The sequence below is a fragment of the Homalodisca vitripennis genome, chromosome 4 (genome assembly GCF_021130785.1).
Source record: "Homalodisca vitripennis isolate AUS2020 chromosome 4, UT_GWSS_2.1, whole genome shotgun sequence".
In the NCBI taxonomy this organism is placed as follows: Eukaryota; Metazoa; Arthropoda; class Insecta; order Hemiptera; family Cicadellidae; genus Homalodisca; species Homalodisca vitripennis.
In genome coordinates this window covers 175,127,786-175,155,047 of record NC_060210.1, presented here as the reverse complement: position 1 = coordinate 175,155,047, position 27,262 = coordinate 175,127,786, and the positions used below count along the sequence as shown (strand labels likewise).

The 27,262-nt window shown below is 35.5% G+C and overlaps 1 protein-coding gene across 2 annotated transcripts; it reads right to left on the bottom strand.

The window, feature by feature from the left end:
- Positions 1-15,489: 15,489 nt before the first annotated feature.
- On the bottom strand, positions 15,490-25,559 carry LOC124360696 (zinc finger CCCH domain-containing protein 10-like). Of its 2 annotated transcripts, none has more exons than XR_006922268.1 (2): positions 24,320-25,559; positions 15,490-16,462 (listed from the first exon to the last, which is right to left on the bottom strand). XR_006922268.1 is itself a non-coding variant. In XM_046814525.1 (2 exons), exon 1 carries the CDS (start codon positions 25,507-25,509, stop codon positions 24,412-24,414), a length of 1,098 nt encoding a protein of 365 aa, XP_046670481.1. In that variant the 5' UTR covers positions 25,510-25,558; the 3' UTR covers positions 15,490-16,462; positions 24,403-24,411. The 2 variants fall into 2 exon arrangements, 1 of the variants encoding a protein (XP_046670481.1); XM_046814525.1 differs by having other exon boundaries at positions 24,403-25,558.
- Positions 25,560-27,262: the final 1,703 nt, after the last annotated feature.

Here is a 27,262-nt window from a genome sequence, read left to right as displayed (position 1 = left end):
CTCGTGGAAGCTACCGAAAGGGTCCAAACGGAGTTGCAGAGGATCAGATTGCAAAGGACTGAAAGGGAACAGGAGTCTGCTAGACTGGTCGTTTGCGTGGTGTGCCAAACTGCACTTCCCACCGTAGCCCTGAGAACTTGCGGCCACGTACTGTGTCCATCGTGCAGTCACCGCCTCTTCAGGTGTCCTGTATGCAGGGTTCCAATTGTCGGTATCCTGGATCTCTTCTTCCTGTAGGTGGACCGTTCTTCCCACTAAATAAGGGAGGGGGGTATTACATAGTACACGAGGTGACAACCAGTATCTCTGGACTGACCATGCGTACTATGTAATACCTTAACCTGGGGGCGTTTCTTTTAACGTCTGGACAGTCCCAAGCCCCTGTCCATGTGGGATAACGGTCGTGTAAACCCTGTGTTAGGAAAATGTGTTTCTTAAAGAGAGAGAACATTTACGGTCGCACTGTCGCCATCGCTCTACTAGGGAAGGGAGTGTGGGAGGAGTCGTATGGCGCGCCGCGCCGCACGCCACCACCACATGTCACCATCCGCCATCGCTCTTTATCTACTAGGGAAGGGAGTGTGGGAGGAGTCGTATGCCACCACCACATGTCACCATCCGCCATCGCTCTGGAGTGTGGGAGGAGTCAGGGAGGGGGCTTGCTGCTCTCCCATTGGTCGCCGTCACGGAGCTCTCGGCCAATCAGAGGCTTGGGCTATAGTGGCGGTACTTCTACTAACGTGCACGAGGAGCCTTATTGCATGTTGTTTCGTAGTCCTTGACTATAATCTATCGAACACGATGTGACAAACCACAGCCTTACGCGCATTTATTTACTTTGTAGTTATGTTGTCGTGATTCTATTCTCTCATTATATTAAAGGCTAACACAAAATATTTTTTTAGTTATGTTGTCGTGATTCTATTCTCTCATTATATTAAAGGCTAACACAAAATATTTAAGAACCAGTTATTGATCAAATTAATTGTGCTCGTTATCTGGGTGCAAATATAGAATGTATTGTCTTGAATTACTATCTAGATGTTGCGTGTCCTTTTAAAAAAACAAAAATCAATACCAAACCTCAGAAAATTTCATGGTTGACCAAGGGCATTCTCATATCTCGAGAAAAACTAAAATTCTTTCACAAAATCTTTATTGAATCTGAAAATGAACGTTTTAAACAATTTTTTAGAACATACCGGAGGATCTACAAGAAAGTCATACGAGCGGCTAAAGCCTATGACATCAATAGAGCCTTGGGTGAATGTGAAAATTTTTCAAGGACAGCTTGGAAAATTATTAATGATTCTTCTCGAGATACGAGTAAGGACAAGGGTTCCAGATCATTTGTGATCAAAGTTGATGACACAATTGTTGAAGATCAATTACTAGTGGCAAATGAATTCAATAAATATTTTTCTTCTGTTGCCTCAATGAATCCGTCATTCACGGAAACTCAATCTTGTGGAAGGCGTGTTCCGGAGCCGGTTGCGTCCATGGCTCTGCCTCCTGTGTGTGGGGATGAGATAGCACGTGTCATACAGGGACTGAATTCGAAGAAAACAGGTGACGCAAATGGGATGTCAGTTTGGTTACTTAAAACGGTGCCTTAGGCACTTATTAGGACCACTCACAAAACTGATAAATTCCTCATTCGAATCTGGAACTTTTCCTTCTCTTTTGAAGACAGCCAAAGTCATTCCAATTTTCAAGAAGGACGATCCTTACATTCCAAGCAATTATCGGCCCATATCAATTCTTCCGGTGTTCAGCAAAATGTTTGAAAAAATTTTCTATGAAAGACTTGAAAGCTTTCTAGAAAACAAGCGGATTCTGAATCCAGAGCAATTTGGATTCAGAAAAAACAAATCCACAATTGACGCTGTGAACAACCTTTTGGAAAATGTTGTCGATGGATTGGAACGGCGAGAACATGTGCTTAGCATATTTCTTGACCTGTCCAAGGCATTTGACTGTGTGCATCATGAGACACTGCTGCACCAGTTGGAGAAATGTGGCGTTCGGGGACTCCCGCAGCTGTGGCTTGCTTCTTACCTAAGGGAGCGGGATCAGAGCGCGGAGATTTCGAACGTCACATCTAACAAAATCAAAATGCCTCATGGTGTCCCTCAGGGATCTATCCTTGGGCCTCTTTTATTCCTGATTTATGTCAGTAGATTGAACTCGGTGATACAACATGGGAAACTAGTTCAATATGCTGATGACACGACTCTGTTTTAAAAGCAAAACACTGCAAGAACTGGAAATCACAACGTTTGTTGAAGTGAATTCATGTATTCAATTCTTTTCTGAAATGAACTTGAAAACAAATCAAACCAAATCAAATTTTGTACATTTCTGCATTCGGCAGAATACACGTTCGGATGGGCCAGCTGTATTTGTAGATAATGTCCTTTTAGAGGAACCATACTCTACAAAGTTTCTGGGAATGTTCCTTGACAGAGGGCTGACCTGGGACGACCACATATGTGCTAGAGTTTCCGCAGGTATATATGCCTTGCGCAACCTAGCAAAGTTATGTTCCCCCAAAGTTTTAAAAATGGCCTACTATGGCCTTATCCACCCACACTTTGCGTATGGAGTAAGACTTTGGGGAGGCTGTGCCAAAAATAGATTGGAACGAGTATTCAGACTTCAAAAAAAGGCTGTCAGAATCATACAAAAGTTGAGTTTCAGAGAGTCGTGTAGGGAATCTTTTAGGGAGCTTGGATTTATGACTTTGCCCTGCCTCTACATTTTTGAGGTGATTACGTACTGCAGATCAAGGTGTACTCTGATTCGTGGCAGGGACGTTCACCAATATGAAACAAGAGGCAGGGACAACTATCGAACTCAGCATCACAGACTGGCGTTGTCGCAACATCTACCTCAAGAAGTTGGTGTCAAACTGATCAATAGGCTCCCTGAAAGTATAAAGAATTCCAACAATCAAAATCAATTTAAAACTCGTCTAAGACGCCTACTGGTGTCTAGAGCGTTTTACTCTGTCGATGAATTCATGATGAGCCGCTGGGATTTATGAGAGCATAGGATCTGAGGTCAGTGAGAATGTGTTTGAGAGAATGTATGAAGATGTAAGTTTGACTGTGTGTGTGAATGTATAAGGGGTTGCTTATAACTATAATTATAAGGGGTTTCTTGACGATTGCGATGCAATGTTGAATTGTAAAGAAAATGCAATAAAAGATGATTTGATTGTTCTGTACTGGTATGTACCTATCCTACAGATCGCGAACTAGGCGCACTTCGGCAACTTCCGAAGCAGATAACTTTCTGATGCATTCTTTATGTATTGGACGTTATTAGTGGGATATATTCTGAGCCACGACACTTTCGCGGGAATGTAACCAGGGCTTTCACCAACGATGAGAATCTAGAAAAGCGTGCATTATGCATGAATTTCTGACTCCGAGAATCATACGTGGATATGTGTGAATTTTTAATGGGTGGTTTCCGATACTCGATACTGCGGATCTTTTTACTTGATCCCGATACCAACAGGATTGCTTAAATACGCTTTTAAAATCACGATTTTACAATATTAATGATATGGAGAAGCTGAATCTCGAATCCAAAAATAATTCTTGCTAAAATACTTTTGTATTTTCTGTATGATGTAGATAGATAACCAAAGTAACATACAACTATAATTTAACAAATATTTGAGCTATAATAGTATTTTTTTATATTTATTTTGGCGCATCGTCGAGTCTGCCCTGTCTATTCGTAGACAAAACGATCGGCAGTAAGCCAATTACCGATTTGTGAAACATGTTTTGTAGTTCTTTGTGTTTAAAACAATTTAAAAATATATAGTATCAACATAACGTGATTTATAAATTATATTTAAATTAACGTTCGTATTTCTATCTCTATTTTTGTCAAAGCCATTGTGTCTGCTAGTTCCATACGCAGACTTTAGCAGCTCAGCGGAAAATGGGTGGCTAATTTTGATTTTATCTATTCGTCGTGCAGTACTTTATATTGTACATAAATAGATTCTCTATAAACATTCATACATTTTTACGTAAATGGAATATATTTTGGTAGATTATTCTATAACCTACCACTTCTATTAGGTATTTAAAAGGAAAGTGGAGGTTATGACTTGTAATTTTAAATATATTCATTTCACTGAATCTCCGCAAATCCCTTTGAATTAACGTGGTTTCTTAGGCCCCCCTCCGCCCCGGAAAAGATAAATTAATTAGGTCTGAGTTCAGATGAAAGCATTTGGTTTATTGTACTAAACCGACGTTGTATAGCGGCGAAATCATTGTCACGCACTAAAAGTTTGTCCACCGCAGACCTTCTGACCCGCAGTGTCCCACGGTAGCGCTGTGTTGGTATTTATTTGTTAGCTTTGTGGCATTTCTTGCAAATAGTTCTAGTGACGATAAACCGTCACCATTGCTTGGTTCAATACAAGCCTTACTTTGATACAGCAGTTGAATATTTAACAACAGTTTTTTTCAGGGGTTTTAGAATTATGAGGGCTGCATTCTTTGAAACTGCTGTGGGAATTCCATGTCAACCAGTTTATTTACTTTTAAAACTACTAATTCAGCTACTGGTTACGATTTAAACTTAGGAATTAATGGAAATGGTAATTTATTCAACATTGTCAGGGCTGTATGTAGTGATACTCCCTTAGCTGCCTCCTGTGCAGCTTTACAAAAAAAATTTTTACGTCTAAGTCTGTGAGCTTTTCCCCCTTACCAATATTTAACTCGGTTCTTTAGGTGTCTTCCAAGTTCACACTGCACAATCCTCCATGTCCCTTTCATTAAATTATCTGAGTCGGCCAACAATTTCTCAATATAGTTGTTCTTTAATATTATAGTTGAATTTTAAAGTATGATTTGAAAATTGTGTGAAAAATTTAAACTGATTCTTGGGCTAGTAATTTTTTATGATTGCACATATCTTTATTTCTTTTGTTACCAATTATTTATTTTTTGTTGATTTATCTGAAAAATTCATTGTAACGTTGCTAACTTGAGGATGCACCAAAACATTTTATCCATTTTTTTTTCTGATAACAATTCACAAAAAATAACTTGGTTTATTAAAAATCCGTTTTCTACAAACTTTGGAGTATTATTTTCTATTTTGGGGATGACAAGGCATTGTGAGATGAAAGCCCATATTCCATTTCAAACGGCCTTCAGCAATCTAAAGATTTATAAAAATATTATCTATGCAGGATGACTAAAATCTAGAAATTCTTGTGGGATCAGTCACTGTTTGGTAATATCCATGTAGTCAATAAACCTAAAAATGCAATTGTTTTATTAGTAAATTTTACTTAAAAACACTACATTGAAATCTCCACTGATAAAAATATTTTTTGTTTTATACTCAGGCACAAGTTCAGTAAGCAATTTATCAAAACTTTTTTTTTCTATAATTTCCAAATTTCTACCACAGTGCATATAAAATCTTTCAGAGGAAGATGATTTATCTGTCCTTATTTTAGCATAACAATTTTTCCTGTGTACTAGAATGCAGATCCCACCTCTCAACTTACTATGTCTATTGAAAACAGATGCAAGTTTTCAAAAGTGCTAAAATAGCAGTTTTTTTCTTTAGGTGATATTTCTGAATTAATATTAAGGGCATTTTTTGTTTTTTATTACATTTAGCACTTGCATCCTGTTTTTTTTTTATCCCTTCAAAAGCAACCAAGCTCTACTCAGAACATCATGTCTCACTGCGGAGCATAGATAGATTCTACTCTCTAGCAGCTAAATTCCATGCTCAACCTCACTTCCATGAACACTACACTATATCATGAATGAATATGAATCGCTTGGGTATATGAGAAAAATGGAACTGATGAAACCTTACCTCAATATTTCTTACCCTATTATAGGGTCCTCAAAGAAAGCAGTAGCACCACTTAATTGCATTCTGTATTTGATGCTAGCTCAAAATCTAGCAATGGACTCTCTCAATGACTGTTTACTTACTGGTCGTAAGCTTCAGACCAACATAGGTGACATCCTGCTTCAATTCAGGACTTACAAAATTGTGTTTTGTTGTGACATCTGGCAAATGTACCGCATGATAAGCGTGCACCTTGCTGACCAGATGTTTCAACTTATCCTCTAGCATGATTCCCCCTCTTAAAAAGTCTCTGTGTACAAGTTAAACACTGTCACTTACCGTATATAGTTCTCCGTATCTTGATATATCCATTCTCTCTCAACTTAAAGATGACGAAGGATGAAAGTAAATATTTCCCCATGGCAGCAGAAACACTGCAATCTCAAACCTACGTGGATGACTTAATCATTAGTGCAAACACTGTGGATGATGACCTAGACCTCCAGCTACAACTCAACATTTGCTCAATCGTGTTAGCTTTGAACTTCGGAAAATGGTTGTCCAATTGCAACCAGCTTCTGCCCAAGGACAAACCTTGAGACTCCAGTGTTTTTGGAAGAATCTCAACAACCCCATGTCTCCATCATCGGACTTCACTGGTCTCCTAACTGTGACAACTTCTCTTACAAGTTCAACTTTCCACAAATAACTCCCACAAAACGCAATATCCTGAGCGTTATTGCAAAGATATATGACCCCTGTGGATTTTTAGCTCCTTTCATTGTGCTGGAAAAATATCTGATGCAATTGCTATGGTCAATCTGCTGGTATGATCTTGCCTCAAAAAGGCAAACCTTTTTTATGAATTCTGGAAACATTTCTGAAATTCAGATTCATGCTCCCCACCTTGAACTACATGCCTTCTCAGATGCAAGTGAGAGCGGATATGCCACAGTGCTGATTTTTGTTGTCAGATGTCCAGTGGTGGTGCTAGCCCTCACTTACTCGCTCAATTTGTGGTATACTGCCACTAAATTTTAAAAAGTGAACTTTGACCCCTTTATGTGGTATGATTCCTCACGTAACTAATCTCATTACAGATAACGACCATCGAAAACATTCATTCTGAACCTTAATCCCTCCAAGCCAAAAATACTGGATTCTTTGTGCCAGAGGTGTTACTACTACTCGGTCTCCAATTTTCAAGTGTGTTAGGTGCTCCAAGGCTAAACCACGCAACAGCTTTCCTCTCATAGGAGAACTCTCCGCCTAACGCTTGAGTCATATGAATCTCTTTCTCTCAACCAGCGTTGATTACGCAGGTCCTTCGACAGTAGAAGTGTTAAACTTGTGAGCAGTGTGACACGTCAAGGTGTACATAAGTGTTTTGTGACCAAAGCTGTGTATTGGAAATGGTAACTAACTTAACAACTGAAACTTATTGCAACTCTTACCTACTTTGTGTCATGGACTCCGTACTCATATCTTTCCTGACTGTGGTACTAATTTTTGTAAGTTGGTGCGGATGCAAATCTCTGCATGGTAATTAATTCCTCTCAAGCCGATTCATCACTTCTTTGCACTTCAAGGAATCCAATTTCATTTCAACACTCCCGCTGCACCTCACCAAGGCGGCCTTTGAGAAAATGCTGTCAAAAGCGCCAAACACCATATTCGCAGAGTGATGAGAGAAAATGTGTTGACCCTTATGGAGTTCATCACACAAATAGAAGCTGTGCTGAACTCTTGCCCACTTACTCCATTCTCTAGTGATTCTTCAAATCCCTCAGCACACCTCCAAACACTTTCTGATTGGATATCACCTACCAGCAGTTCCACAATCGGACTTCACAGATGTTCTGCTTGAAACACTGGCAGCTTGTCCAATCCCTTCATCAGCAAGTTTAGCGAAGGTAGCAGATGGAAGATCTGCATATTTGCCAACAACGGTCCAAGTGGAACCAAACTACAACAAACTTCAAGATAGGGAACTTGGTGTTAATTCATACAACTTCACTCCCCCTCACTTAGCCTGTTGCCAGAGTTACTGCCGCTCACCCGGGATCAAACGGTGTAAGTACACGTGGTTACTTTTAAGATTCCCAGTGGTAACCTTCAACACTCTGTGGTTAAAATGTTCCCACTCCCTTTAAATTAACTGAAACTTAAATACATACCAAATATTTTTCTAGGTTAGCTCTTACTCTTTTCAATGTGTGTCTAGTGTTTTTGAACTTTGAAGCTATTATGCTTCCAGAGGGCCTGTATATTTTGTTTTAATTATATTTAGTAGTATTTTTATTTAATTAAGCATTAAACTTAAATCAATGATCAAATAAGAGATCAGCTGTTGTGCAATCCTAACTTTATCACGACCAAAGCAACCATTTATCAGCCCGCGTCGCTTCGCTGGCAGTGGGACTGTATCCTTGCACCGGAATGATCAATGTGACATGACGTAACTCTCCTCCCAGTAGTCCTGTGTGCCTTTTGCACACATTCACTTCTATGCTCATTATCCCATCTCACCCTTTTTAAGCTCACTATTCTCATTTATTTTTTTACCTATGTTATGCCTTGTTTACCCTTAATGTGCCTCATTGTGAATGCTAAAATGTATGTTCTCCCACAAACGTGGACTATCCGTCAGTGTAGACTTCTGGAGCCCCTGGAACTCTCGCTGGTCTTGTCTACCTTAGATCTTAGGATGACAATTGTTTTGGAGGAGTGTTCTATCTGCAATACTGGTGAAGAATTGGTTTAGGTATTCGACAATTTTCAATGGGTTGTTAGTTTTGTGTCCATTTATTTCAAGTTTTATTTGTGCTTTGTGGTCCATTTTTTCTTTTCATTGTTAATTACCTGCCACACAGCCTTTGATTTATTATCTGACCTCTGTATGTATTTTATATATGTTTGAAGTTTCAGATTTTTTAATCTCAATCATATTCATCTTGTGTATTTCCTGATCCCTAGTAATTATATAGGCTTTTAAGATACGTAACTTTAAGCCTGCTTCTTCATCACAGAATTTCTTGTTTTTCTCTTTCTTTCCCTTTCTTTGTTTCTCATTCGCATCCATTAATATTGTTAATGTATTAATAAACTTATTGTATGCATTCTCAGCAGTCAATGGGTTGTTAGTTTTGTGTCCATTTATTTATTTTTAATTTTTATTTGTGTTTTGTGGTCTGACAAATTTTTCTTTTCATTATTAATTACCTACACACAGCCTTTGATTTATTGTCTGACCTCTGTATGTGTTTTATATATGCTTGACATTTCAGATTTTTAGTCTCATCATATTCTTTTAGTCTCCATCTTATTTATCTTGTGTATTTTCCGATGCCTAGTAATTATGTAGGCTTTTAAGATACTCGACCTTGGGCCTGCTCCTTCATCACAGAATGTCTTCTTTTTCTTTCCCTTTCGTAGTTTCTTTCCTAGTTTCCCTGTACCAAGTTTAGTCTGGATCTATTAAAAATTATAGCAGTTTTCATGTTCACAAGTTTGTGTTATATTACATAATATAATATAAAATATGCTAGATGTGATAAAAATTTGTGGAGCTCATGGAAATTTAGCGATTTTAATGATTCACTGTTATGGAGATTGGCTTAAATCTTATGATGAAGTGAGAAACTTATTCCATGAAATTTTTCCAAATTTCATAATTAATCCCTATTTCAAAATCAGGAGTGTAAAAATCCATATTTTGAAGAGACATGCAGAGTCAACTATCTTCCCAAAATTGAAAGACCAAAGTCAGCTATTAGTGAGGAAATATGAATAGACGTTTTGCAATGTGTTGTAGAGAATCCCAATATGTCAACTCGTTTTGATTCAAAAGCTTTAAAAATTGAACACGTGTCAATCATGTAAAGTTTTGCATAGTCCAATTTTGCGAGTTAATGATGAAGAATATTGATAGTAATAGAGTAACATTAAATAATATTATTTTCATCATCATTAATTACGCTAAATGGTAATACAAACTGGCACAACTGATGGTATTGATCTGATGTTAAGCCTCACTTGATGAGAGAGCAACATACGCAATATCCAGAAAATTAACCATTTTACTGGGTATTGTAGGAGGTCAATCTGTTGAATTCTGTTTTTTATTGAAAGAAATCTTACTTCTAAAATGTGGAGCACATTTTAGATGTCCAATTACAGAATGTTCAATGTGTCCAAATACGGGATGTCCGTATTTGGATAACACCCATCCCAATCGCTGGATAGTTAGAAGAGGACCTATCGAGTAGCCTATCAGTCACCTTATCTTTCACCAATAGATTACTTTGTGTGGGGCCACATTGACAATGTGTACAAGTTAAAACTAAAGTGCATAAATAAATTGAGATACTACTTTGCACAAGAAATTCAAAGAGTTCCAGAGGAATATAACTTGCCTGTTCAGGATTTAACAAGTTAGCACATTTTCAGACTGTGAAGGAAACAGGATTTTTCCGGACATTTGCCATCGTTCAGTGAAACAAGAAAACAGTAACACTACGTTTCGAGATCTGCAATCTGATCTCTGTGATTCCTGACTTAGGCGTGCCACAACGCTTTAGTAAGATTTGTTTATTTTAACTTAGTTTGTAATTATGTATTAGGTTAGTTCTTTACCTGAAGAAGAGATCAGATTGCAGATCTCGAAACGTAGTGTTACTGTTTTCTTGTTTCACTGAACGATGGCAAATGTCCGGAAAAATCCTGTTTCCTTCACAATCCTTCCATCGTCAAAAATAACCTTCAAACAAAGAATTTTCAGACTGTTGACAGGAAGCAGTTCGAGCACTGTTATGATAGCACTCATGTTAGTGAGCTGAATGTACTGTGATTTTACAAACATATCCATATGTAAAACCTATTTGTTTCACTTTTATAATAAAAAAATAATTCATGCAAACTAGTTAAAATGTTATAACTTTGTTTACACTTGTTATTTTTAACAATTTTAGACAAGCATATTTGAATCACTCACCACTACGGACTGACTTTAGAGTGATTTTTAATTTTGACTGTTTGTTTTTTACATACTCTTACAATATGTGTAACTTGTCGAATGTTTACATGTAAAATTTGTAATTCGGGTAAAAAATATGGCATTTTTGAGGTAGGGGCAATATTGTGATACTAATCGATTAGTACTCTACAGAGATAAACTGACTGTGATTTTTCTAGGAGCATTCATTAAAAAGTTAACATGGGGTATGTATTTTTGATTCATAAAAACTGGAAATAATAAAAATACATTTCAATTTTATTTTCTGTGTGACAAAAAAACACTTTTTAAAATAGAGTGGAATTAACTTAAGGTGAGTTATCATATTTCAAAAGTAGGCAAAAGCCTCTTTTGTAAAACGCTATTGTACACTCAAAACAACCACTTTTGCTCCAATTGATAAAAACTACTATTTATGGTTTTGTAAAAATGAAATTAGTTACTCCCCTCGGACCCATTTATACATCATTAAAAGCTGTTTTGGCAATTCTTTTGTAATGTTTGTACCTATGGGTACACCATGCTGATGAAGTTAGAACATGGACACAACATTATAAAATACACAAGAAAGTTATGTGTAAATAGTGTGATATGCACAAGCTCAGAATATTGTACAAATGTGATGTTTAACATGGTACTAACATAGAAAATAGTTATATGAAGTAACTTTGTACAACCCTTTTGTCCATATAAGGATTGGAAAAGAGACAAAACATGCAGTAACAACTATTTTTCACTAGATGTGTGCTAGTATTACTTTAGTACTAATTTTTGAATCTTCAAGTATATTTTGTAAGTGCCTTTTCATGAACTAAACTTTAAAATAATGAAAAATCCTTTTATTATTTCCTAAGTTTACTTTTAATACGACAGTGCAATGAACTATGCACTAAAGCAAGCAGCCACAATGTTTCAAAGTGATACAAGATTTTCATACAGGGTGCGGCAGCATAACTTCCTTTTTTAAAATGCGCGCCATTCAGTTAGTTGATGTCATAGCGGAGCGCTAGTAGTTTCATTCAAGAGGGGGTACTGTAAAGGTTTTGTCCCGACACGGTTCAGTCGCCATCATGCGTTGGAATAGTGAGGAGCGTGCCTTTGCCGTTGAGGCCTACTTTTCAAGCGGATGTTCGGTTATTGCAACACAGCGTGCATTTCGGAATCGCTTTAATTTAGCCCCGTTGGCTCCCGTCCCAGACCGCAAATCAATTGTTACATGGGTCACTACATTCAGACAAACTGCAAGTGCGACAAAACGAAGAACTGGAGTCCCTCGACCCGTTAGATCACCTGAGAACATTGAAACAGTGAGAGCGTCAATGTTGCGATCACCACGGCGTTCTGCGCGCAAACACGCATCTGCCCTTGGACTATCCGATCGTTCTGTAGAAGAATTCTTCGTGATGATCTTCATTTTCATCCCTATAAGATGGCGATAGTGCAGGAACTTTCAGAACGTGACTTCAATTCTCGGATGAACGCGTGTGAGCTTCTTCTTGATGTCGTTCCCGAGGGTGCTATTGTTTTTTTTTAGCGACGAAGCCCATTTTCATTTGTGTGGGTCGGTAAACAAACAAAACATGCGCTACTGGGCTGACACCAACCCTCGAGAATTGCATCAAAGGCCTTTGCATTCACCAAAAGTCACAGTGTGGTGTGCAATTTCCTCAGCTGGAATTATTGGTCCCTGGTTTTTTGAGGAAAATGAGGTTACAGTGACAGTGACTTCGGACCGGTATGTAAACATGCTACAGAATTTTTTTCCCACGGCTAGAAGATTTGGATTTGGGGGACATTTGGTTCCAACAAGACGGTGCAACAGCACACACTTTGAGAGCATCGATGGCTGTTTTGAGGGAAAACTTTCCAGAGCGCCTTATCTCAATTAGAGGCGATTTGGAATGGCCGGCACGCTCTCCCGATCTGTCACCTTGTGATTTTTTTCTATGGGGTTTTTTGAAATCCCGTGTTTATGTGAACCATCCAAGAACCCTACAAGATTTGAAAACCAACATCCGAGAAGAAATTGCCAACATAACACCTGCTACGCTAACAACAGTCATGACAAACGCCAGAAATCGGCTTACACAATGTATGGAGAATGGGGGACGTCACCTAACATATTTGATCTTCAAAACAATGTAAATAAAAACTTTAGACATGTACCTACATTATAAAAAAATAAATAAATATTTTCTGATGCATACAATAGTTTTTATTGAGTTTTTAAAAAAGGAAGTTTTGCTGCCGCACCCTGTATTTAATGACATACATTTTCATAAAATATTGTATATCATAACACCTTGAGTATTATTTGAAATCCAATTACTGCTACTTTTATCATTTGAATAGTTTTTAATGTAAAGATTCTAAACATAACTGAGATTAAATAAATCCTAATAATAGTACATCCCCTATAAGATACAATGAGGATATGCAACACATTAACCTATTACTGTATACCTTTTCAATATGATTGGCAAAGGTAGAAGAATTTCCAACACTAAATTTATTTACATGTAAAAAGATCTTAAATCCAAGTTTTGGTACTTATAATGGCACCACACAACAACCCATCAATTTTAATAAGTTTAAAGCTCAAACCTCACATTGGCCTTGTAATAACTAAGATTAAACCATACTAAAAATATGACTTTTACAAATTTTAATTGATTTGTTTTTTTGCTTGTGTTGCCAAGGTTTTATCTGACAACCAGCTTTCTGCAACTATTAAATTTTAACATCTACGCAATGCTTTTTTCATTAGAATAATTGCATACTAAAATAAGAAGCGGAATGAAAGAATTCTGATGAAGGTGGAGCTTGTAATCAATGTTTTTATATCAGCTAATAAGAATAATGTGCAGTTTACCCAGTTGTTTGCTTTATGGTACTTCCAATATCATCTAGAACATAAGTTATTAACTCTGAAAAACGTTTTACTTCTTCAATTTATTTTTTAATAAATAGGATTTTATTAGTGTAAAATATAAAATTGGTTCTATTAAAACTATTACACAGACAATAAAACCAAACATTTCTTCTTTTTCATACCAATAATGAACGATGTAAGAATAGTATTCTTACATACAGGGTGATTACCGAGAAACGCATGTTTTTCAAATAATGAGTACTCAGGCAATTCAAAGCAAAAAATGTATTTATGAGTGGAAAAACAGTGTACACAATATGCAATTTCAGAATAAAATTACGTACAATTTAGCGTTTAAAAATTACATCTCTAAGGTGGCCCGCCTTCTGCTTGGATACAGTGTTGAAGGCGTTCTTTAAAACTTGCTACGGATTTTGCTAACATATCTCTAGGAATGGCGTTGATTTCCTGGCGAATAGCTTCTTTAAGTTCCTCTATTGTTCGTGGCTTGTTTATGTAAACTCTAGATTTCAAAAATCCCCACAGAAAGAAATCTGGAATTATAAGATCCGGTGAGCTAGATGGCCAAGTGACATCACCAAAGCGTGAGATCACTCTTGTAGGAATGTTCGCCGAAGGAATTCCATACTAATGCGAGCCGTATGGGCTGTTGCCCCATCTTGTTGGAACCAAACATTACATGTTGACGACACAGTTCTGGCAAGAGATATTCTTCCAACATTTCCAGGTATCGTTGTGGATTCACTGTCACTGCTCTGCCATCGTTGCCTTAAAAAAAATAAGGATCAATGATCCCATTTTCACTAACCGCACACCACACAGTCACACGTAAGCTATGGAGAGGTCTCTCAGCTACGTTTTGAGGATTTTCTGCACACCAAAATCGTAAATTATGTTTGTTGACTGCTCCGTCCAAGTGGAAATGCGCTTTATCACTCATAAGGATAACTGCTTCGTCATTTTCTTCCAAAATTTCACTCATTGTTTTACAAAAATTTACACGTTGTCTCTTATCTGCTTGACTCAATTTATGACATACTGCCAGCTTGAAAGGATGAAATTTAAGATGTGTGACCAAAATCTTCCTCACTGTGGATGGGCGAAGTCCGAGAGAAGATGCCCGCTTCCAAATTGAGCGGCTAGGACTCTGAACTCTTGCAAGGCGCACTCTTTCAACTGTCTCAGGCATACTAATTGTCGTTGCCGGTCCAGGAGGTTTCTTCTTAAGTAAAGATCCAGTTGTGTTAACATTATGTATCCAACGCAATATCGTGTTACGATCAGGGATAGCTCCATGTCGTGCAATGTTAAAATGTGCACGAAAGTCTCGCTGAGTCTGAGTGACTGATTCACCATTTGCGTGAAACTGTCGCTTGACAAACGTACGATGCTCAAGGTTCCACATCTCGGCTAGAACTGAAATTGCACGCTCCCCCTTCCACAGTGCAACAACTTCCGGCCGTCGCCAACCGATATTCCTTGTATACTTCGCAAGTCAAAAACATGTGTTTCCCGGTAATCACCCTGTATTTTTCAATGGAACACCATTTTACTTCATCTTTTTAATTGTACATTACTAATATTACTTTTGACAGGCACATAAAACAAAATGATTGGTTTAAAATGTCCCACTGTGTAGAATTGGTCAGTCATAGTAGTTTTGTGTCATTGGTGCACATTCCTATCTGTATTTAATGACTGATAAATACCAAAATCACTAATGATTGAACACATTTTGATAAGTATTTATTACTAATACAAACAATTTTATTGGCATAACATGAATATTTGTCATACAATATAAAGGCATAGTTACCAAACAACTGCTTTACTATCTTCCTGTTTACTATTATTGTTTTTTATCTTCACTCTAAAAATCCTCTTATTTGGACGAACATCTTAATTTCACAATTGCTGGGTAAAATCTAAGTTTCATTACCGAACCACAAGGATCATAATAAACTTTCAAAACATTCACATCAGGTAAGGTTAGAGCATTCGGGCATTGTGTCCATGCATGATTTGAATATGAATATATGATGACAGTGGTCAATCACCAGCAGCAGTAGTTTGATGTGGCAACCATATGCTAATCTATCATTGGTTATTACTCCAGATTTCTTATAATTCCCCCACTATAATCAATGAGTTGGTTCTTTGATATCAGAATTGCCTTCATTATATGGTAATTAACTTGACTTAATCACACTAAAATAACTATTTTGTATAACAAATCATAACAAAATAACTAACCTATATATTTTTTAATTCAGGAACACGGTTTAAATGAAGTAAAAATAAAACAACAAGAAATAATACAAGAGGTCACATTTACAAGAACAGTGACTATATAACTATTTGTATACAACATAACCAAATGTTTGATGTAATACTTACTAAAAAACCCAACAACTGATTTTCTTGATTCATTTATAGAATCAAAAAGTGCACTAAAACAAAAACAAAGACAGTGCTGTTTCCTACATGCACGAAACAAAATCACCTCCCATGTACAATTTTTAAAATCATTATGGACTAGTTTTAACTCAGTGCAAACAGAATAGTTTTGAATAAGAACATTTCATTTCTCTTGTATGTTGCTGTAGAGTGTATTGCACTTGTCACTTGATATCTTGGATCAAATCACAATGCTGTGCCATTTAAGTCTTGAAAAACCAAACTCACAAATTCTCAAGTCAAACCTGCAACACAGACAAATGTTGGTGTTAAATATTTAATTTTTTAAGTTGAATTTAAGTTAATAATTTGAAAAATCTTACACTACCATAATAATTAAAAATAACTACATACAAAGCTTGAAAAATGTCACTTTTGTTTATGTTTTGAACCAATTTATACTGCCGTATTTTTCATGTAATTATCATTTAGTTATAGTAAATAAATTGTGAGCAAATTTTAAGTATTATTATTATTATTTTTTGTAACCGCACATTAGATATCAGACAATCAACCAATTATTTGCCTTAGATTGTACACATTAAGTACATTGTGGCTGTATCTAAAAACTAATGTTAAAATATATGATTAGTTTATATATATTTTAATATATTATTATATAATATATTAGTTGTTTATAAATTCCACAGGTCATAAATAAATAAGTTCTACGTAGCACATTATTTATGAAACTGTATTAAGAGAGCGCACAGGGTAAAGTTTAAAACTGTTATAATTAGGAACTTCTCTTAAATTTAACTTCAGAAACTTAGATTTTAGTGTCTAAAATACATACACCTGTTGGTACTAATGGTGTATAATTCACATTTAGTATAGATTTTTTTACAGGAAAATATATTAAATATAAATGATAAAACATTAGTTTTAATACATCAACAATGTAACAAAACAACAACAATGTGGGTATACTGAACATGGTATCATCAACACAGTTTTAAACTATTACCTCATGTTTCAAGTGGATCTTCAAATCCGTGGCTACTTGCAAACTTATGTGCCCTTTTAAGTAAATAATTAATTACTGATCAAAACTAGATTATCAATTTAAAATGGAATTATTACAATATTTGTACTTGAATAATTGTACTTTTTTATATTATTTTTTCTGTTCAGTTTGAGGTTAGTTTGGTCATGTGCTTGCTACTTTGGTCATCTCTCATTTGCTGCATTTATGTTTGTGCTAAGCACAGTTACTGTCCTTTTATATTTCCATGAAACTAATGTAGTAACAAGGGTCTTTTCTTTTCTATGAGAAAGCATGTCACCTTTTCCATTTTTTGTTTGTGATTACTTTAGTCCAGGTGGCATATTATTCCTCTTGATCCAGACAGAAAATAATTGTATCTTTAGCAAATTTATTAAAGAAAGAAATGGAATCTCTCATTTTGTTTTATTCCAATTTATCAGAGAGCAATTTAATTAATATATATATATATATATATATATATATATATATATATATTTGTGTGTGTAATATAATATATACATTTTTTAGGTTTAACTAGTCTGAAATGTCCTAATTCAAATATTTCAAAACAAATTGGAAATGTGCTGCAAAGTGACAACTGTAACATATTAAAAAAAAGTTTATTTAATTACCAAAGTACTTTTTTTTAATATGTTACACTTGTCACTTTGCAGCACATTTCAAATTTGTTTTGAAATATTCGAATTAGGACATTTCAAACTAGTCAAACCTAAAAAATTCAAATATCAAGGTAAGACTTTCATTACACCAATCAATAGCTCTCTTAAAAACTTTTTTTTTTGTGTCAAGTTTGGTTTTATCTTGAATAGTTGAAAAATAGTGCACAAAATATTAATTTTCATAACGTTTCATTGCATTTAGTATGCTGTTGTGTTCTTCTGCCAAAGTGTCTACCTTTGTTTTTAAAACACTTTTCGTATAACGAGAACTACCATATACTAAAAGTGTGAATTTGTATCAAATATAAACATTGATTAGCCTGTGATGGATTCATTTGATAACAAACCAAATGTTTTAACCTGTTTTTAATTAATTTATATATGCTTATGTGTTTCGTTACTACCTACTGGGATGAACAAGTTTATTTTCACCAACTACTAAATTATTTTGAATAAGTTTGGAAGAAATAATAATTATGTTTTATCAGATTTTATTCCTTTTAGATAGTCAGTTTTGTACTGTGTCCATGAAGACGTGTATTGTTATCTATTATACATGCCATTCACCAATGAGGAAGTTTCCTCGATATCAATGGAGTTCATATGTTTACTACAAAACTACTGCTGTTCTACGCTCAATACTACCCAGTCAGTGAACATCATTTGTGAAAGGTTTCCTCATCTGAGACTCTCTTAGTCATGTTTGTGAAATTGGAAATGTACAACCGGATATTTTTCTCACAAGTTTTTATGGTGCAAGGGAGCAATCTTCCAGAGCAATAGAGAAGTGAACCAGCTTCTGAGAATTCTCACTGTATGCAGGAGGTAGACAACCAAAGGTATTGCACTTAAGTATTGACTTGGTGCTGTATTATTGGTAACCAAATTCTTAGCCTGTTCTTGTAAAGACATTTGGACGGAAATACGTACAACAAATTCCTCATCGATTACTTGCCTTATTTATTGTTGAATATTCCTGAAAAAAATATCCAAGGAATGTGGTTTTATGCACAATGAGTGTCAGCCCACTACTCTGAAGCAGTTAAAGAAACTCTGGATGAGGAATATCCTCAAAAATGGATTGGGAGAACTAATCAACTACCCACCCAGATCTCTGGATTTAACGTACTTGGACTTGTAAGGTTAAAAGACTTGGTTTATGAGTCAAGGGACACGGCTCGAGAGGACATATTGCAACAAAATCAGGGCTACTTTTTAATCAATAAATGGAGAAGAGGTCTTAAGGGCTGTAAAATATTCAGTTGCAGAGTAGAACTCTGTTTGGAAAACTATGGTTATAGTTTGATCATCTTTAAATAAGAATAGTTAGTTGAATTGAATAACGTAATTGTTAGACCAAAATAGTTAGAACCTAGATAATTGTAGGAATGATAATTACTTCAATTACAGCAAAAGTTTTAAAGAAGGTAAAAAAAAGTAAAAATCAATTCACTAAGAACCTACGGCAAAAATAGGAGATCAGAACATAGTAATGCAACAAACATGAAGAAAATTAGTAGTTTTGGTGCCATTTCTCAACCATTCAAGATAAAGCCAAACTTTAAGTACAAAAAATTTAGTTTTTAAGAGACCTATTGATAGATGTAATAAAAGTCACACCTTGCTATTTGAATTTTTTACAAGTTTAAAATAGCCTAAATTTGGACAATTTAAAAAATGTGCTGAACAGTGACAAGTGACAACCAAAACATATTTTTAGAAAGAGTACTTCTTTGATAACCTTGAATAAAAATTTGGATTTGCTACAATTTTTAACAAAGTAACAGTAAAACCGTACAACTTAGACATTTTGGACCACCCTTTATATAATCAAAATAAATTAAAACATTTTACAAAATGATCCTACCTTTAAACTTGAAAATCTTTCAAAAATTACTCCTATCCCCTAAAAACGCCATTTCAGGGTTGAAATATGGGGGTTTTCATTAAAATGAAGAGTTTCTCGATTCAGTTGCTCTACATCGTGGACAGGTGAATATGTCCGTACCTTTGGAATTGTGCTAAACTCAGCATTTAAGAACATATGTACTGTATTATTTTAGTTTATTGTGTACATTATAATAAAAAAAAATAGTGTGAATGTTATATAATATTATGTTTTATTCAAAAAAGTTAATAGCTGCCATCAGGTCTGCAGAAACTTAAATAACTACTACCTTAATGGGTTAAGTCTGTTGTTTCAGATAGTTTTTCTAATTACAAATAATGCTCTATATATTTATCCTCTAATGTGTTGATATGGGATGCCCAACTTAAAAAACTGTCTAGGTTCTCTGCCAAAAATGTTGAATATTACACTTGTTATGAGTTGTTCCAAAATTTTGTTTTGGCAATATTCAATTTCATACCAATGCTTTGAAACCAATTAAACATATTGAAGATTGATTGGTGCACAGAATATTCTAAATTGGCGCAATTTTTCCTGTTTGAAGAGAGGTTGTTTTATCAGCAAATAGAACAATTTTAGAGTTCACATTAAGAGGTAAATCATTTATAAATAATAAAAAACAATAAAGGATATAAAATGAAACCTTGTGGAATCCTAGTGTGAATCTCCCTCCTACCAGAGTAAAGTACTTTGCTTCTATTAATCATGTATTTTGACTTTGTGGTATCTCGCTCCCAGATAAGTTTCAAAAAATTAACTGAAAACTTTTAAACATGTAACATTTCGATTTTTTAGTAAAGGTTATGATTTACACAATCAATGGCCTTGGATAAATCACAGAAGATACCGAGCATCCTCCGTGATTCATCCAAAGCCTGTAACACATCTGAAACAAGACACAAAATTGTTATTTGTTTAGACTTTGCTCTCTGAAAACTAAGTTAAATAAGGCTGTTGTTCCAAGATTGCCTCCGGCATGTCCCGATCTTTGGTATCTCCCAACCTTAGCAGTTCCTAGTCTTTGGGAGCGCTCAGCCTCTAGGACCTCCCGGACTCTGGCAGGCCCCGGCCCTCTGGCACCTATTGGAGCTCTCAGGTTCTAGAGGCTCCAAGCTCTTGATAAGCTCCATCCATCCTTTGGCAGCCTAAGACCTCTGGCAGGTCCTCACTTTTGGTAGTTCTTGGCCTGTGGAAACTTTCAGCATCCAAAACTCGGCCTCTGAGAAGTCCCGATCTCTTATAGGTGCAGCTATGTGGTCACTTGGACATTTCAACTGTATACTATATTGAATTTCGCCTAATACGGATCGTCAAGCCAATCTACACCAGTAATTTACATCGTCTGTTATGCCGATGCCACAGAACTCAAAGGGTTAAATATTTATACATGTTCTTGATCAAGGCAATAAGACAAACTCATCTGTGGCACTGTAATGTAAATACATTAAACAGGATGTGAATTCAAACAGCCAGAAGTAGATGCATTTTGACCGAAGTGGCTTCTGAGTCCTTTGTGTTGATGTATATATTCTTTATCGAGACCACAAAATAAACTCTACTATGTCATTGGAAATATCTTAAACAGAAAGTTGATACTTTTAAACCGAAGTAATATTTTAAACACCTACACAGATATTGTTTGATAGAGGCAATAAAGCAAATTCAACTGTGGTGCCATACATTAGACTGGAAGTGAATTTAAAAACCCGAAGTTAGACACATTTTGATTGAAGTATGTTCTACCTCTCAGTCTTGTGTACGAGGTGTGTTAGAAAAGTAATGAGATTGGTAACACTGCGGGAGATCTGGCAACGTTGTGTCTACCGGCTGACGCTAAACCTGTTTATTTATCCCTTCCACTTCCTCAGTCCGAGTTACAACTCCGTACAGTTAACACATTAGTTTTGACAGCGCCATTAGTAAAGTTGTGTTTTAATTGTGCGTCACAGAAATGGAGCATCGAAATTTAGAGCAACGTTGTGCAATAAAGTTTTGTGCTAAACTTGGTGAATCCGCGAGTGTGACTTTTGAAAAGTTGAAACAGGTCTATGGGAAACAGTGCTTATCGAGAGCACAAGTTTTCCGCTGGCACAAATCATTTTTGGAAGGCCGAGAACACGTTGAAGATGAACCTCGCTCAGGGAGACCTTTGACTTCAAGAACGGACGAAAACATGGATCGTGTGAGGGCGCTTGTGAGATCAGACCGTCGTTTAACAATAATTTGTTCCACCAGGACAAACTGTCAACCAAGTGTTTTATAAAAGTGTCCTTGAAAATTTGAGGAAAAGAGTGATCCGTGTGAGACCGGAAATTGCAGACAAGTGGATGCTTCATCATGACAATGCTCCATGTCACACGGCCATTTCCATCTCTGTGAATTTTTGAACTCAAAACGCATTACTGTTGTTCCTCAACCCCCCTATTCACCTGATTTAAGTCCTTGTGACTTTTTCCTCTTCACGAAATTGAAACATGTCCTAAAAGGACGTCATTTTGGAACTCTGGAGAACATTCAAAAGACTGTGACCGACCAGTTAAAAGCCATACCAATTGAAGACTTCCAGCGCTGCTACCAAGAGTGGGAACGACGACTCCGCCGATGTATAGCTGCCCAAGGAAACTACTTTGAAGGGGATAACATTGTTGTTTGAAAATAATAAAAACTTTGGTTAGTATGAAATCAGTCTCATTATTTTTCTAACACACCTCGTATATAGTTGTTTTTTCATCGGGATAAAGGTAAACCATAGCACTAGAAAGATCATAAGCAAATTACAAGGTTTGTAAATAAAGGCATTATGGCCAAAATAGATCCAAGGACCATGAATATATTTTCTTGATCTGGGCAACTAAGCCATCTCAGCTGTAGTGTTAGAAATATAAGTTATTCTAACCAGAAATGCAATCTACACATGCAAAACCTGATATAAAAGTCAATCACGATTTCCCTTAAACTATAATTCTTTTAACGATCAACAATGCAATACGTATCTGGTGTATGCTTACTTATGTCTGAAAAATATAGTGCTCCATCATATTACATCATAAGTGGTTTTACTAAGTGGGGACAGATTTATATTTTGGAAATTCTGTGTGAGGCCGTGGATAAAAATGTTTTGTGTCAAACTGAAAAAAAGATTGATTTATAAGTTACAAAGCCAAATTCAACCAAAATCAAACTATTCTTTTGTCTCTGGACAAGATAAACAAATATATACATAGTATTCATTTGCCATCATTCAGTGAAACAAGAAAACAGTAACACTACGTTTCGAGATCTGCAATCTGATCTCTTCTTCAGGTAAAGAACTAACCTAATACATAATTACAAACTAGGTTAAAATAAACAAATCTTACCAAAGCGTTGTGGCACACCTAAGTCAGGAATCACAACTTACATGTTGTTTGCCAACTTCACTAACTCTATAAACATGCACTTAGTAAAAAACTATACAAAACACTAATCATTAAAACTTAACTACGGAATACAGGTCACAATTATGTCTTCATTCGTCTACTAACCACCTACGACTGACCAGAGGGACTAGCCAATGGTAATCGTCACGGCTGGCTAAAACAAGATGGCGGAAATAAAAAGGAAGGGGGACAGGAATGGGCCCTTTCGTTATTATAGGTTCATACGAGATGAACTTCTTAAAACCATATAGTGACTCCGCATTGGTTTATCACAAATATCTGATCCGTTTGATACTTTTGGTTTTCTCTTTAGTTCATTTTTTAGAATTGGCAACCAAAGCGGCCTAATCTCGACTGATGGTTAAAACAACTGAATTAAAAACACTGATCGGTACAGAATTCAACAACATTCTCGAAAGCATCCAAAATAGATGTAACAAAGTTTCTGAAACAGATAAGAAAAAGAAAATCTCCAAACTTGAAAAAATTAGGCCCAAAAAATGTGATTGGCCTAAAGATGGCAACGTGAATACGGATGTAAATAATAAAAATGTAATCAACCTCTCTTCAAAAATCCTCAATGAAGCGGAAATATCAGTCTTATCCAAGGGTTTAAACTTTTCTGTGGTACAAAAATCGGTAAAGGCACTGGATTTCGTAACTGGAATCGAGTTGGCTGTTTCACAGTTATCTCAGGAACAGGGTGACCGGTTTCGTTGTGAGGCCAGTCTTTCACTCAGAAAAATTCCCCCCACAAAACCCAATTTGACAATAGAGGAGAAAAAGGCCATGTCGATCCTTGGGAAAGACGACACAGTCAAAATCTTACCAGCCGATAAAGGCAACGCTACTGTTGTACTTGACTCAGTAGCGTATAAAGAAAAGATTGCGGAAACTTTAAATACTGGCAAATATACAGTTTTAAATAAAGACCCGACTAGGTTGTGATTCCTGACTTAGGCGTGCCACAACGCTTTGGTAAGATTTGTTTATTTTAACCTAGTTTGTAATTATGTATTAGGTTAGTTCTTTACCTGAAGAAGAGATTAGATTGCAGATCTCGAAATTTTAATTGAAAAAATATATATGTGTCTTTTTGGACTCACTGAGTCTTAGTGATGACTGCTTTTATATCCACATATGGTGGCACATTTTTTGGCTTTTAATTTCTGAGATACATTAATCTCACCTGAAGATATTAATGGGTAATGCTTGGTTGAAGAACTGGTCGTGTCATAATAGGGTATGAAACTAAAGGACCTTGAGGTTCGCTCATAGACATAGGAAGCGCTTGCGGACCGCCTGAAGGATTCTGTCCACTGGGTTGTGCCATTGTTACAACAGCGGGAGGAATTTGTACAGGTGCCATAGACACAGTCGCAATAGAGCAAGGTGTTCCCGCAACAGCAGCTATTGAGACGGGCACAGTTGCTACGCTTGCCGTAACTGTACGAATCGCTGCATTCATCACTTGATGATTGGGTGCTTGCGCAGGTTGCATTTGTGCTGTATTTGTAATAGTTACTGCAGGTACTGTAACAGCTGTTAAACTCGCTGCGCCTTTGTCATTAATTCTCATTTGTGCATTTTGTTCTAACAAAAACTCATTTGTCGCTTGCAAATCGTCAACTCTTTTTTTAAGCTCTGCAACACGCTGCCTTAAAATAGCATTTTCTTCTTCCAGTACAAACATTGCTCTATCTGGTCGAACATGCCCATTTGGATAACCATAAGGAGTATCCATAAAACGTCTGCGTTTAAAAGTAGGTTCATAATCATCAATTATAGGCCTTGGCCTGTCATCTCGTCTACGAAACATTGCTTCTTCTTCAAACGGTGGAGGTCGAGGAGGAACTCTGCCACGATTGCTCAGAGCCTCAAGCTCTCTCATAGTTATATGACGAAACCTACAACTTCTTCTACCGCATTCCCCATTCAAATAATCTTTACAGACAGGTGTTGTATCCCCCATTTTTGCAGAAATTAATTCAGCTGCTATCCATTTATTCCATGGTTCTTCAAGTACTCTAGAAGGTAGTTCACCTGTTTGCCTGTAACGTTCTTCTTCTTCATCTGAGCAATGTAAAAATTTACAAGGATATCGCATGCATTTTCCATTTTGGAAATCATGACAAAATGTTATCAGTTTAGACCGAGTAGTTGGAGGATTATACTCTTTTTCGTCTGGATGAAAATATTTACAATCTTGGCCACGTAAACATACATTTCTCAAAAAGTCTCTGCAAATCTGCTTCCGATCTTCTTTATTTCCTTTCATTTCTTCACAGTCGGCCATAATTCAAAATGAATTCTTTTCCTCCTTGTTTTCTGAAAAATAAATTCTAAATTAATATTAAACAAAGCAAAATAACACATTTATCTCATTTTATTTCTTTGGCAAATACATTATACATCCTAATACTAAGCTATTACCTTATTACGAAAGGAATTGGAATAGTTAGAGCATTAAAATATGACAAAGTGAACTACACATGAATTTAGATTGCGTTTTCCATAAAACTGAACAAAATGAAGTTGAACTACTATTTCAATGAGTTAGACCAACTTAAACTTTAATAATTGTTTTACTGTATTGTAGTTAGCCTTATTCTACTTGACTTCCTGCATGAAATTACAAATAGAGTCCATAAATTACTCTATCAAACTTCCAACAGATGGACAGATCAAAATAAATATGAAATATCTTATAATAGTCTAATCGATCTTGGTGTACTTGCCTTTATATGTATTCTTTTACAAAGTAATTCTAAATCAGATAATCAGATTTAAACTTTGCAAAATTGTTAGACTACTGACTTAAGAGTTAAACAACATTAATAACTTGATTATTATATTTTAACTCAGAGAGTGAACTCAGCAAAAACTTCAATATTCTGATAGTACTTGTTTAACAACATAAAAGCAGTCTTGAAATATTTATCTAAAAATAAAGCCAAAATTGAGTGCTGTTATAATTTTTTCATGAAATCTTTCTTGGCATAAAACAGACAATTTATAATCTAACAAAGATAGGACTAAACTTTACATTGCTTTTCTTATTTATTTTGACCTGACAAATAATACCTGTATGCTGAAACTTGATGAGAGTATTTTATGGACCCCCAAAGTACATGGTTTACCATCACACAACTACGGAACGTATTAATCACAAACTTTTCTTTGAAAATTAAATTGAAAACTTTACTAGCAATACTTTGTTATTCTACTTATTGTATGTATAGTAGTCACAAGTCATCTTCATATTTGTTGTTGGCTGTTGTCCGTCATCATCTATTGACACTATACAAATCAAACCATACACTGTGCTCATTTTAAGAGCTAATGGTAATGGTCTTGATTGTAACCCTATTAAAACAATTTTAAACTTCATGCAGTACATGTATTTTTACTGATAAAATTATGGAAGATGTCTCATTTTGAACATATTAATTCAAATCCAAATGCTTTTTTGTTATTTAAATTTTTTAATGTTATTCACACAAAAATTTTAAGATGGTTTATGCTTGAATTTTAAAACATTTCAAATGTAAACACTCTAAATAAAAACAATCGTTTGGATGCATATTAATTATATCTTTAAAATAAGATATCTCTCATAATGCTATGATAAAAATAAGGGGCAAAAGTGCACAAAGTTTAACATTGAAAAACTAAATCTTGCTTCTTCTCTATACCCAACTCTTAACCCTAGATTTGCCAGTCAGAAAAGTCTAAAACAAAAGTTATAATTTTTGTCTCATTATATTACGATTTGTATTGAGCTATGTTGTATATTACTTGGCAAGGATTCAATAAAAATATACAAAATATTAACATGTAATTGTCCTGCAATAACTTTTAATTTTCGTTATTAAAATGAAAAAAAAGAGTTGCATTCTCAAATTAAATGTTATACTTTTAGAAAATAAAATATAGTTTTTGATGTTCATACTTTTGAGTATGATATGGTTGTGATCATAGGAATACCAAATATAACAGTCATTAGTTGCTATTGTATTTATGGTTTTGAATGAGCTTAATCAAAAATA

Bases quoted from the DNA above. Each gene is read 5' to 3' on its own strand.
- LOC124360696 (XM_046814525.1), bottom strand. From the start codon at position 25,509: ATGGCCGACTGTGAAGAAATGAAAGGAAATAAAGAAGATCGGAAGCAG.